Below are 13204 nucleotides of genomic sequence, written 5' to 3'. Positions count from 1 at the left end.
TTTACAAGGGAAATACTATAAGCGGGAAGGAGCTGGTAGGCATTGTAAGACCCACTGCAGGCAGGTGGGGGCTTAATGGGGGCACAATGAGGTTGGCAGGGCAATGCCCGCCCCTTGCCCTAATGGACCAACTCCCCCTGGGTGGCTCCAGTGCCCTGGGCAACCATGGAGACTAGGGATCTTGTGGTGGTGAGTAGTTTGGTTTGCAGCCTTAGGCGGGGGCCTTAAAGCGAAATATAGAATTGGGATGTTCCAAGTGCACCAAAAGCGAACCAAAGCAGGCTCGGAAATGAAAAACCGGATCATTCCACTCACCCACTCCCCCCCCCGGGCTCATTCTCTGTTCCACTCCCCCCGCTCTGCAGCATGGAACCTTCCGAAGCCCCGGCCGCGGCCACTGCCCCCCCCCCCGCTTTCCGAAGTGGAACGCGCCGCGTTGACCCGTTGCCATGGAGACCGGCGAGGCCCGGTCCGGCGCGTCGCTCCCGCCCTGCGATAGGAGGGATTCGAGGCGGCTGGTTGGGTGGGATTGCTGCTCGTGTTCGCCCCTCTCCCGCGTTGGAGGCAGGTCTTGAGGGGTGGGGTGGGCGAAATGCTGGGCCGAGGGGGCAGCTGAGGGGTGTGGTGTGGTGGTGGGGGGCAAAATGGTTCTGCGGCTGCGTGAGGCGGGGGAAGCCGGCGGCCAAGAAAGGGTTAATTTAAAGGGGCGTCGGGGGTCTCGTCGGAAGGGCGCCGGGTTATTCTTGGGCGGGGCGGGGTAGGGCTGGACTGGTGGAGAACCCGCTCTGCATGCAGAAGCCATCCTGGAGAGCTGCTGCCAGTCAGTGTAAGCAATACTGAGCTAGATGACGTGATGCCTTGATTTGGGAATTTTTTTCTTTTCTTTTACAAGGCAGCTCCCCTGAATTTACAGGGGTTCCTGCTGAAGGGCCAAACATGAAATACGGTACCTACAGCCTAACCCCCCCCCCTGTGGTTTAGGAACTAGAAAGCTTCGCTTGCTTCATTTCTGCAATTGGTGAATCCCACCCATGGGCGCAGCCAGATTGTTGTTAGGGTGGGTGCAGAACTTGGTTAGGGGGGAGTGCAGAACTGCCGCGATTGTCAATTAATTAAGTATTTCTATTGTTTTACTTGATCTAGGGTTGCAGCTCTCCCCCCCCCCCAATACACCCATCATCCCAGCCCTGAAGGCTGCCACCTTTCTTTCTCCTTCCCTCCCCAAGCTGGGCCTTTGGAATGGAACAGCTGCAAATAAGGCGGAAACCCAGTGGGTGAAGCTGGGGGGGAGGGGTCTAGGGGGCTTCCCTTGTTGAATTTCTGCTTGCTGCAAATCCACTCTGAGGGAAAAATAAGGTGCGGAATTCTGGTGGCAAAGGGGTGAGGAAAAGGTACTATGATATATATATATGGTGGAATTGTTTAAACATCAAACAATTTTGGGAAACAATATATAACGAAATGAAAAAAATGTTTAGATATTCATTTAGGAAAACACCAGAAGGTTTTCTATTGGGAATAGCTCCAGGAAAAACTTAACTTTCAGTTGCGGCTCTGGGAGATAACTTGCAGTGGGGTTGTTAAGTAGGTGGCGGAGTTAGGATTTGCATGCAGCAAAGTGATCCTAGATGCATAAGAAGCTGTGCAATACCAGGTCAGGCACTCTTTGCCTACGATCTAGCATCGTAGTGTCTGCTCCAACTGGCAGTGACTCTTCTGGGTCTCTGGCAGAGAAGGTTGTTTCTTCTCACATGCCGCCTAATTCCTTTCATCGGAGATAACCAGCAGTTTATTTATTTATAAGATTTTCCAAAGTGTGCAAGGCACCGTACATGTTTTTTCCTTCCTTATTTTATCCTTAAAGCAACCCTGTGAGGTGGGTTAGGGTAAGAAACACTGACTAGACCGATGTCACCCAATGAACTTCGTGGCTGAGTGGGACATTCAACTGGAGTCTTCCCTCTCTCTGCCCTAGTCTCAATCACACTTGCTGACTTTCTTCCTCATGCAAAAGATGTGCTCTGGCCCTTCTTTCATTTGCACATTCATTAAAACTTATAGTTCAGACTGTCCTGAATGCTTATGAAGGGTAGCAACAATCAATTGTTAAATGTTTTTAAAAGTGTGAAATATATAGCAAATCATAATCTCCCCAAAGAGCTTCAACAAGCTCGGTATTGGTGTGGTTGGAATTGTGACCCTTTTCATACATGGACCAGTTGGATAAAAGAATGCCTAATAACAGAATGTTTCACTCTTGTAGAATAGAGTCGTACCTTGTTTTGCGACCAGGATCCGTTCCGGAGCCCCGAACGCTAGACAAAAAGGATGCACAACAAAGCGCCGCTCTGCGCACACACGCGGAGTGGTTTGTGCTTCTGCACATAGCACAATTTAGCTCTTCTGCACATGTGCGAGTAGCAAACCTGGAAGCAACCCGTTCCGATACTTCTGGGTTTGCTGCGGACGTTTGATGAAATGGACGCTCGACAAGGCGGACTTAAAACGAGGTGCTACTGTAGCTGTGACAAAGCCCTATTGAAACCCTTCTACTCCAGACTCACTCCTATTTCACCACCATGAGCAGTTCTGTCTTTTCTCATGCGTGCTCCCAGCAATTCCATTTTGCACACAGAAGGTGCCTGGTTCAACCCCCAGAATCTCAAGGTAGGGCTGGGTGACAGTCCCATCTGAAATCCTGGAGAGCTGCTGCCGGTCAGTGTGTAGACAATACTGAGCTAGCTGGGCCAGCGGTCTTGTAATTATATGTGTTCTTAACTGGCAGAAAACCCAATGTAGCTAGCTCTCTGTCCGTTGTCACATTTGTGTAGGGCACAGAATGAACATACAAAGCTGCATTTTATTGGGCCCATCCAACCCAATATGTTAACTCTCCAAGGGTTTCCGCTGCCTTATTAGCTGTACGCTGCCTTTGCTTTGTGGCAGGATATGCTGGGAATATAACATGAAGAGCATTTGTATGTAAAGCATATAGAGCACAGAACTGCAGCCCCCCTGCAGTGTTGCCGTATGCTTCTGCTGAGTCTAATGTTGCCATTTGGGAGGGGCTTAATTGACTGTTGCTTGCAAGAAAGGCAGATGAGTGCCAGGTTACTCATCTGTGTCTTTCTTTCTTCCATAGACTTATTTCTATGTGCTTTTAAGATGGTAACGCAAGCCTTTAGAGCTTTTGATTTGTTCCACCTAACACTCCCCTTCTGTACCTGGTTACCAACTTTTTATTTTATTTTACAGAATTTTTCCCCTAGTTGCCTTCTTCAGATGTTTGATTTGCTGACATTAGCAGACGATGATAATAATTGTCTCCATCTTTTAACCGTTGCTTATTTATGTTGCTGATCAAGCTGCTGTAAAGGTGCAGATGAAATTCAGGGTATTTTAGTTGACAAACCAATGTATGCCTCAACACCTCTGCTGAATTCTTCTTCTTGCTTAAAACTTTATTTTTCAGTTTCTGATAATACTTGTGAGCAACAACTCCTAGCTTGCTTCCCACTTGCAGAATACTAACTTCAATTTCTAAAAGGCTAGTGGTAAGCCTCCATTCTTAAATGGTAATATGTGAATTATGTATATAGATCATGCAAATTGTTCACTCAAATCTTTTGGTCACTTAAGTATTGCGGACGTTTTTGGAGATTTTCCGTTATGTATATCCCACTTTTCTTAAACAATTCAAAGTAGCTCAAAAGCAAGCTCAGTAAAAAAAGAACAAATAAATACATAGTATAATAAGAATTACACATCAGCAGAGAGAAGAAAAATGAAATTGACAGACTATTATCCAGCCAATATAACCACAGGGAAGAATCCATATCAGAACGAAGACAGAAAAGAGGGCCAACTAACCATTCTCCAAAATCTCCTTAGAGAGCCAGGTTTTAAAGCTTCTGAAGGGCCAGGTGAGCATCCTTGGGGAGTTCCAAGGATTGAAACAGGGATCTGCTAGTAGACACCTATTAAAAAGTAGGGCCTTTGATGCGGAAGGGAATGAGTAAGAATAGGGGGTCTTTCTTTTTTTTTTTACATTTGTCATTTTGTACAAAAGAAACAGTTGCAAAGTGACTTAACGACAAGAAGCACTACAAATGAAACAAAACCAGATAATTTTAAACACTAAAATCCATACCATGCTCACCCAATAACATATTCATAAGGACAAGTCCTACCACTAAATGATGATCATCACTATAGGGGCCAATATTACCATTTGTTCTACATATTTAATTCCTACACATCTAATTCTGTTTACTATATAAGCTTAATCTAGTTGGATTAAATTACTCTAGTTTTTTTTTTAAAAAAGCATACCTTCGTCAAGTGTATCCTGTACTCGTTTTTAGTGCTGTATAGCTATTTTATTTATTTTAAATATATTTAGACATCTCTTCATTGTAGAGCGATTTCACAGCAGGGTACAATTTAAGTAATAACTGATGGAATTGGCAAAATGTCCGGGTTTTGGAAATGTCCCCCCCCCCCAAATCTCAGCAACTTTCTTTGGGCGATCCCCGCCAAAAAAAATCAACATTTTTTTGTCTCGATTTTCACTTCTTGAAATATGGCAACCCTAATGTAAAAGCAATGGCATATTAAGGAGAGAGAAATTAAGAACCTCATCAAAATGTAACCATCCAATCTTCCAAAGGCCTGTGTGAGTGTATCTGAAGAAGTGTGCATGCACACGAAAGCTTATACCAAGAACTAACTTAGTTGGTCTTTAAGGTGCTACAGGAAGGAAATTTTTTTTATTTTGACTATGGCAGACCAACACGGCTACCCATCTGTAACTCAAGTCTTTAACTGGTATTGGAAATTCAACAGTGTTGGCAGCTTCCATGAATGTGGAATTCCATGAGTCCGGCCCTAGCCGTAATGACAAGGTTCTGCTTCCACTGTCAGAGGCAGCTGGCATTCCAGTTGCTGGGAACCACAAATGGAGAGATTTTGCTGTTGCATCTAGGTCCTTCCTTGGGGCTTCCCATAGGCACCTTGCTGGCCACTGAGGAGAGGATGTTAGACTAGGACGGGCTTTTCGTCTGATCCAGCAAGGCTCTTCTGATGTTCTTGTGACAGTGATTAACAGAATTATGCTTTCTCATATGGTAAAGGTAAAGGTACCCCGTGACCATTAGGGCCAGTCGCGGACGACTCGGGGGTTGCAGCGCTCATCTTGCTCTATGGGCCGAGGGAGCCGGCGTTTGTTGGCAGACAGCTTCCGGGTCATGTGGCCAGCATGACTTAAGTCGCTTCTGGTGAACCAGAGCAGCGCACGGAAACACCATTTACCTTCCCGCCAGAGCGGTACCTACCGTATTTTTCGCCCTATAGGATGCACCTTTTCCCCTCCAAAAATGAAGGGGAAATGTGTGTGCGTCCTATGGGGCGAATGCAGGCTTTCGCTGAAGCCTGGAGTGCGCACTGACCGCTCTCGCTCTCCAGGCTTCAGGAAGCTATCGGCTAGCCGTGGGAGACGCAGCTCTCCCACGGCTAGCGGAGAGCTTGCCAGCACCCAGAAGCTTGGGGCGCACTGAGGTCAGCACGCCCCAAGCTTCGGGCTTCGCGCAGCCCTCCGCTAGCCATGGGAGAGCCGCGCAAAGTCGCGCAGCTCTCCCACATCTAGCGGAGAGCTTGCCGGCACCCAGAAGCTTGGGGCGCACTGAGCTCAGCATGCCCCAAGCTTCGGGCTTCGCGCAGCGCTAGCCGTGGGAGAGCCGCGTGACTCTCCCACGGCTAGCGGAGAGCTTGCCGGCACCCAGAAGCTTGAGGCACGCTGAGTTCAGCACGCCCCAAGCTTCGGGCTTCGCGCAGCTCTCCCACGACTTGCGGATAGCAGCCTGTCCTGGGGGCTGGGGTCGTGGGAAGCTCGGGCTTCCCCCGCCCCAGCCCCGCACCTGGGGGGGAAATAATTTTTTCTCCTTTATTTCCCCCCCAAAAAACTAGGTGCGTCCTATGGGCCGGTGCGTCCTATGGGGCGAAAAATACGGTATTTATCTACTTGCACTTGATGTGCTTTCGAACTGCTAGGTGGGCAGGAGCAGGGACCGAACAACGGGAGCTCACCCCGTCGCAGGGATTCGAACCACCGACCTTCTGTTTGGCAAGCCCTAGGCTCAGTGGTTTAGACCACAGCACCACCCGTGTCCCTTGTGCCACCCACGTCCCTTTTCTCATATAGTAAGCACACACACCCCAAATTCTGTAACAGTAACTGTGTTGCATCTGCTGCTGCAAAAAAGCATTAGAACAGTACCTTAACAAATATATTATTTTTTAGAATTTTATTTTAAAACAATTTAGCATGTGTGGCGTAATCCAGCTTTGTCCAGTTCGCCATATGCACAGGCTTAGTGGGGCTTTCTTATGGGTAAACACACATTGAATTAGCCTGTGCCTGCAATTCCCTGAATGCTTGTTTGGGAGAAAGTACTACTGAATTCATTGGGATCTACACCCAAGTAAAGACGATTTTAGCATGTTGCTGCATCATAGTTGCTATAGGGCACTCTGTTCTTCGTGTGCCAAAATGAGTGATTGGCTTTCCTATTTCCCTTTTTAAAAATATAGTTGGAATTGGTAACGGGTTATGGATATTGCCTTTATTTATTTATTTTTTCATTTCTGAGCAGATATCAAGTCTGTACAACTTCTTGTATCGCTGTAACTGTTTGACAATTGGCAATCATGAGCGTCAATGACTTTGTGATTCTCCCTGGTTCAAAAACTGGAGTCTCTGTAAAACTGAAAGCAAAGTAAGTTCATTTCCTGTAACTGTCTCGTGTGCTTCGATAATCTATTGGCTTTTTATGTGCACCATGAAAGCAAGCTATTCATAACTATGAACAGAGCAATCACCTGCATGATGAGTTCAATGGTGTTGTTGTTGTTTCTACACACCTAGTTATGTATGTATAGGATTGCAGCCTATGGCTACTGTCATAAAATAATTTGCTTGGGAGTTACTTCTGTTGAAACATATGGGATTTGCTTCCAAGTAAATGGGTTTAAAATTGCTTGTTTCTGAACCATGCTGATCATATTATATTGTATACGGGAGGAGGAAAATCTGAATTTGGTGTTTGAACTTAAATCTCTCTTCAGAAGTATACGAGAGCTGCAGTTGGAGAAGGTTCAGCTGGAACTTGAAAATAAAGAGATGGAGAAGACACTTCAGCAGCTACAATCAAACATGAGCAGAGAAAAACAAGAGAGAGAGTAGGTGAAATTTAATGATTTGAAATTAAGAGTGATGATTCTAGTGAACCCCTGCTCCCCCGACCCCAAACCCCCACTTTTGGGGACTGGGTTGAGTTGTATTCCTCAAGAGTTCTTTCTTTAATTATTATTTGATTTCAAACTCCACCTGCCTGCTGTTTGCACCCGAAGTGTCTTTCAGTGCAAGAAATCTACACAGGAAAAGATATCACCATCTTAAAATACATAACAACATAACTTTAAAAAAATTGAGTAAATAAGATCGGTTGAAACAAAGAGCAGCCAATTAAAATTGCTGTTGGATAACAGCTGTAAGATTTCACATTGCTTTTGTGCTTTTCCTTTTTTTAAAAAACAACAACCAATAGCTCGTGGCATGGTTTCCCCCTGACACTTATGTGCAGTCTCCAGGGGTGCTCTATGCTCAGCTGGAAGAAGTCTAAGTGAAAACTTCCAATTGTTCCTCATCTGGCCGTAGGGGCAAAGTGGATTTTAAACTGAAAAGTGGCTTGCCTATTCATCTGTGCCAGCAGCAGATGTAGAAACATCAAGATAACCCCCAACTATGTATCTGCTTCTGCCCTGTGCTGGCACACTGCTTTGTAGAATTGCAGCCTTTGTCTTTTGCTGCTGTTGGGATTTTGATACCAGAATTCAATTTCAATCCCCACTCTCACCCAATGAACTCTGTTTGGTATTCTTTCAGGGTGCTTCATTGTTCATGAAACGGTCATTATCTTTTAATAGAATCTCAATTCTATATGAGTTTTAAGTGCATATGCATGCATTTACAAAAAAACACAAGGAAGTTGTAATTGTTCTGTATTTGATAGAATCCATTTAGGAAGTCAAAATGTTCTGCAGACAAAGCACAACGCTGAATATCTGTAACTCTTCTCTTCAATTCCGAGAGCCACTTTTATTAACCTCTCTGTATCTGTTTCTCTTTCTCGGTAATGTGAATAATAATGCTAACTTTCCTCTCTCAGAAGAGCTTTGCAAGGGTGCAGTCATTAGTGTTCTGCTGCGCTTAACAAGATATATGGTTCTGTTTAAGTGTTAAGTGTTGCTAATTGCCTTGGATCATAATCATTAATTTCTGCATCCTTTCTCAGAACATTTAATGCTGGATTCTAGCTAGGAGAAGCTCATTTTTTAAAAGCAATGGCACTTCATTTTTTAGTTCATAACAATTTGTTTTGCTGTTCATTTGCAAAGGAGCAAAATAGTACTGGAACTGGAAGCAACTAATATTCTCTAAATGGGATTTTTCCCAGTACAGTCATACCTCGGGTTGAATGTGCTTCAGGTTGAGCGCTTCCGGGTTTCGCCGCTCGCGCATGCGCAGACGCTCAAAATGGCATCATGCGCGGAAGCGGCAAAACGCGACCCGCAGTCGTGTCTTACGTTCTGTTCAGGATGCGAACGGAGCTCCGGAACGGATCCCGTTCTCATTCCGAGGTACCACTGTATGTTAACAGTGTATTGAAAGTTGGGAAATGCTAGGTTTAAGAATCCTGTAATTTGCAGTGGATGTGAGGGAACATGGTCAGGAAATCATGACTAGCTGGGGGAGAAAGGCTTCCGTAATGCATAAAGCCACCTAGTTTAGTAATATCAAAGGCTTGAACCCAAGGTCTTCTTGATTCATACCTTATTCAACCTTATAGTCATAGTCGCCATGCTACATCTAGGAATATCAGATAATTCTAACAAAATTCAGGAACAGAAATGGCTGGTGTTCATTTAGTTGTCCCATCTTCAGAACGGAGACCAATCCATTCTGAATGCATTCCTCCCCCTTTTGCATTAACTTTTTTTTCTGCATTGAAATGAATGGGGTGAACTGTGGGAATGTTCTGGGGTGCAGGAGAGGATATACTGACTAATTATATCCTTATCCAACTTGTGCTAACAAGTTCCCAAAATATCAGCAGAGTTCATATACATTCCCCTTTAAGTTCGCAACGGTAACGTGTGCACAGGTTCGCTAGAACCTCTATAATAATTATTCTGGTAATTTCCCCTTTGTTCCCTCTTAAAATACAAGACACAACACAGTATTTATAAAAGTATAAAGAGTTTACTCACGATCTGTTCACAATATGATCCCAGACGGCAGACAGGCTTAAAAAGGTTACATATACTTAGAATCTATCTTGTTGCAAGATAGACCTTATCTCCTCTCTTGGCTGAGAGCCAAGAGGGCATCTTTACATGCTTCCTCATCGAAGGAAAATGGCAGAGAGAGAGAGAGAGATGGCTGTCTGCCCTGTGCTTTTGTCATTACCTGCACAGGTGAGGCCACACCCACCTCTGGTCACATGCGGAGGAAGTCCGTCCCCAGGAAGTTTACCTGCTTGCTGGACAGACATCCCTCCCCATGTTCTAACATGTACACTCTAGGAATGTTGTCATTGACTGCTCCTGTGTTTATATCCCACATGAACTAACATAATGACAACGTAGTTTTGCCAGTGTGCAGCAAGACAGATAATGTAGTTTTTGGTGGAACTGCAATAGAACAGAAAAAGTACTCCATGTGATGAGTACAGGGCAGAACAGAAAAGAATGCCTTCGTACATCCTTAGCTATACCCAGTGCTTTCCCCCCCTAATTTTTTTAAAAAGGGTACAGTGGTACCTCGGGTTAAAGGCGCTTCAGGTTATAGACGCTTCAGGCGGTGATCAATTATGTATTGTTTGTGTTCTTAAAAACAACAATGTGAATGGATACAGATTGCATTTGCTTGGCTGATTTCTGTTGCTGACCACAGATGAACATGTGAGCTGCAGCAATTTGCTCTTCCTTTTCTGTTTTTGTTTTAATTATCTGACACCCTTTGATGAAGCAGCAGGCCCATCTCCCTCTCCAGCCCTTCCTTAAACAGAAAAACCTTCACTGAACCAATGGTTGGTGCTGTTTTAATTGTGAGGAGAAGCCGAGGCCTCGGCATGGCTGCAAATGGATGAATTTGCTCCCAGTCCCTTCCTGCCAGTATTGGGAGTATAGGGTAACATCCTTTGCCCTGTCAGGCATGATGAAAGTCATCCAGATGTTTTTGGCCTACAGCTCCCATCATCCCTAGCTAGCATGACCAGTGGTCAAGGATGATGGGAATTGTAGTCTCAAAAACCTGGAGGGCCAAGTTTGAGGAAGCCTGGTGTAGAGTAAAACTGGCCCACCTGGGGCTGCATCCCAGTGGTGAGAAGGGAAAATGGGCGGGACAGCAGATGTGAGTCTTACCTTTGTACAATGGAGTTTGTTTGAGTTATGGACAGCTGTATTTTTACACACCTCCCTCCAGGCAAGCAAGAGGATTATTGCAGTTCAATGGCACATTCTGTTAAAGCAAAAGCACTTCAGGGGTGTCATGGAAGCAGGACCAGGGTGAGGTATGGCATGGGGAGTGGCCCAGAGGGCAGCTAGGGAAGCCTGGAGGGCAGCATTCAGCCCCTTAGGCCTGAGTTTCTGCATTCCAGTTGTGAAGACTCCAAGCATAGTATAATAATATGAATTGCACTCCACTCTCCCTCTTGTGATTTTCATTATGTGAACAGAGAATGCCGGAATAGGTCTTCTTTTTTATGGATGTTATTCCTATTATTCAAAAATAGCATAGCAGCCAGCTAAGACAGACACACTCATTTTAATTAATACATGAGCAGTAATAACAATAAAGAATGCAGCAGCAGGCCATAGTAATGGGCCACAAAGGCCTCAGTTGTGCCAAAAACACATTACAGCTGGTGTTTGTCAGATTTATATTCCAAAGGTAAAGAATCTAGGAAACCACCCCCTCCCCCAATACTTCTGTTTCCCTGTTTTTAGAAGTATACCTTTGGTATTGGCAGGGTAGGGGGAAAGGAGAGCAGTAAAAATTCCTCTTCTTAATCTGAAAACATGTACAAATGCAGTTTTGGAACTTTTATAGACGAGCAAGTGGATATCGCTGGAAATCAGGCCAAGCTGGCCTGGGCATGCAGCCCCAACTGTTGTTGCAGAACAAAGAGAATGTTGGAAAGGTAAGACTCTCACTAGAATTCCAATAAGGTAGGCTTATTGTAACTTAGGGCTTTGTTCAAAAGGTTGCTAACTCTGCAAAGCCATTAATTGAACCGTTTCCCCCATCTCTGTTGCACCACCTTTCAAGGAAATGGAGAAGGGCGATGTTTTTTCCCTCTCCTATGAATAAGTTTGCTTTGAATATTGCAGAAACCACCTACAAATGACCCATTAGCTTGTAGCTTCATTGAATTTCAGGGTTGCAACAGATTGAAGTTATTTTCACCAATGAGAAACACTTCAGAATTATTATGCTTTTATTCCACGTTATGCTTTCTTGTTCCTGGGTATGTTTTCATTGTTCATTTTATTTTTCTTTCTTGCTGTTCTGCCAGTGTTTTTCTGTCCACCAGCTGCTGCTGCAGTTGCACAATGAGAGAAAAAAGGTTTACAAAGTTGTTACGAATGCAAGGCTAGCAGTGGGGGTGGGGGGTGGACTAAGACACTGTATTTGCAGTTATTGATGTACTTGATAGTATTTTCCAGCCCTCCTAGGCTGATTCATATGGCGACTTTTGAGGATTTTTTTAAAAAGCCATTTTGGGTAGTATTTTTTTTTAATCAACCAGCACTGAATGTGAATCAACCTTTCGGAGAAGCAATCTTCTGAGCACGGTTGTGCATCCAGATTCTGATTTTCTGGGCCACATTGTAAAATGCTTCAAAACTGTCTGTTGCATGATGTGGAAATACATCTGACTACTTGGACAACTATATTCCACATGCATGCTAACATGAGATGAATAGAAAACAGTCAGTATGACCAAAAATGGCATTAAAATCAGCCCAGATTTTAAATCATGTCTAACATAGCTCTTTGCTTTTTATTTTAACTAGGTTTCATCAGGCAAGATAAAACTAAGAATACTCAAAGAACAAATTCCAGGTAAAAGGATGCTAATGTTGGAAAAACTGTCATAGGAATATAGATAACTGCCTTGTACCAAGTCAGACTATTGGTCCATTTAGCTCAGTATAGTCAACACTGTGTGGCAACACTGTCTGGCTCTATAATAATAATGATAATTTATTATTTATACTTGCCCATCTGGCTGGGTTTCCCCAGTCACTCTGAGCGGCTCCCAACAGAATCTATGATAATAATAATAATGAAGTGATAAAACATCAGCCATTAAAAGCTTCCCTAAAGAAGGCTGCCTTCAGGTGTCTTCTAAAAGTCAGATAGTTGTTTATTTCCTTGACATTTGATGGGAGGGCGTTCCACAGTGTGGGTGCCACTACTGAGAAGGCCCTCTGCCTGGTTCCCTGTAACCTCACTTCTCACAGGGAGGGAACCGCCAGAAGGCCCTCAGAGCTGGACTTCAGTGTCTGGGCTGAACGATGGGGGTGGAGACGCTCCTTCCGGTATACTGCGCTGAAGTTGTTTAGGGCTTTAAAGGTCAGCACCAACACTTTGAATTGTGTTTGGAAACATAGTGAGAGCCAATGTAGGTCTTTCAAGACTGGTGTTATATGGTTCTCGGCGGCCACCCCCAGTCACCAGTCTCGCTGCCGCATTCTGGATTAGTTGTAGTTTCCGGGTCACCTTCAAAAGTTGCCGCACATAGAGTGCATTGCAGTAGTCCAAGCGGGAGATAACCAGAGCATGCACTACTTTGGTGAGACAGTCTGTGGGTAGGTAAAACAAAATTTAAAAATTCCTTCCAGTAGCACCTTACATGCACACGAAAGCTCATACCAATAACAAACTTAGTTGGTCTCTAAGGTGCTACTGGAAGGAATTTTTAAATTTTGTTTCGACTATGGCATACCAACACGGCTACCTACCTGTAACTAAAACTGTGGTTAGGTAGTGTCTCAGCCTGCATACCAGATGGAGCTGGACACAGAATTGACCTGCACCTTCATGGACAGCTGTGAGTCCAGAATGACTCTCCTGGGT

General features: G+C 44.6%; 1 protein-coding gene across 2 annotated transcripts in view; it reads left to right on the top strand.

Moving 5' to 3' along the window:
* The first annotated feature begins 364 nt into the window (after nucleotides 1-364).
* Nucleotides 365-13204, top strand: part of ZBBX (zinc finger B-box domain containing) — a 39845-nt gene continuing 27005 nt past the window's right edge. Inside the window, exons 1-5 of one of the 2 annotated variants that reach the window (XM_083504043.1) lie at nucleotides 365-564; nucleotides 6651-6773; nucleotides 7123-7236; nucleotides 11171-11261; nucleotides 12139-12187. In XM_083504043.1, the coding sequence (XP_083360169.1) occupies nucleotides 6706-6773; nucleotides 7123-7236; nucleotides 11171-11261; nucleotides 12139-12187 (322 nt within the window). In that variant the 5' untranslated portion in view covers nucleotides 365-564; nucleotides 6651-6705. Of the gene's footprint in view, nucleotides 569-6650; nucleotides 6774-7122; nucleotides 7237-11170; nucleotides 11262-12138; nucleotides 12188-13204 lie in introns of both variants that reach the window. The other variant, XM_083504044.1, reaches the window with a different exon arrangement.

The sequence above is a fragment of the Podarcis liolepis genome (assembly GCF_965112155.1).
Source record: "Podarcis liolepis genome assembly, chromosome: 5".
NCBI classification, from domain to species: Eukaryota; Metazoa; Chordata; class Lepidosauria; order Squamata; family Lacertidae; genus Podarcis; species Podarcis liolepis.
This window is presented reverse-complemented; position numbering and strand designations above follow the sequence as displayed.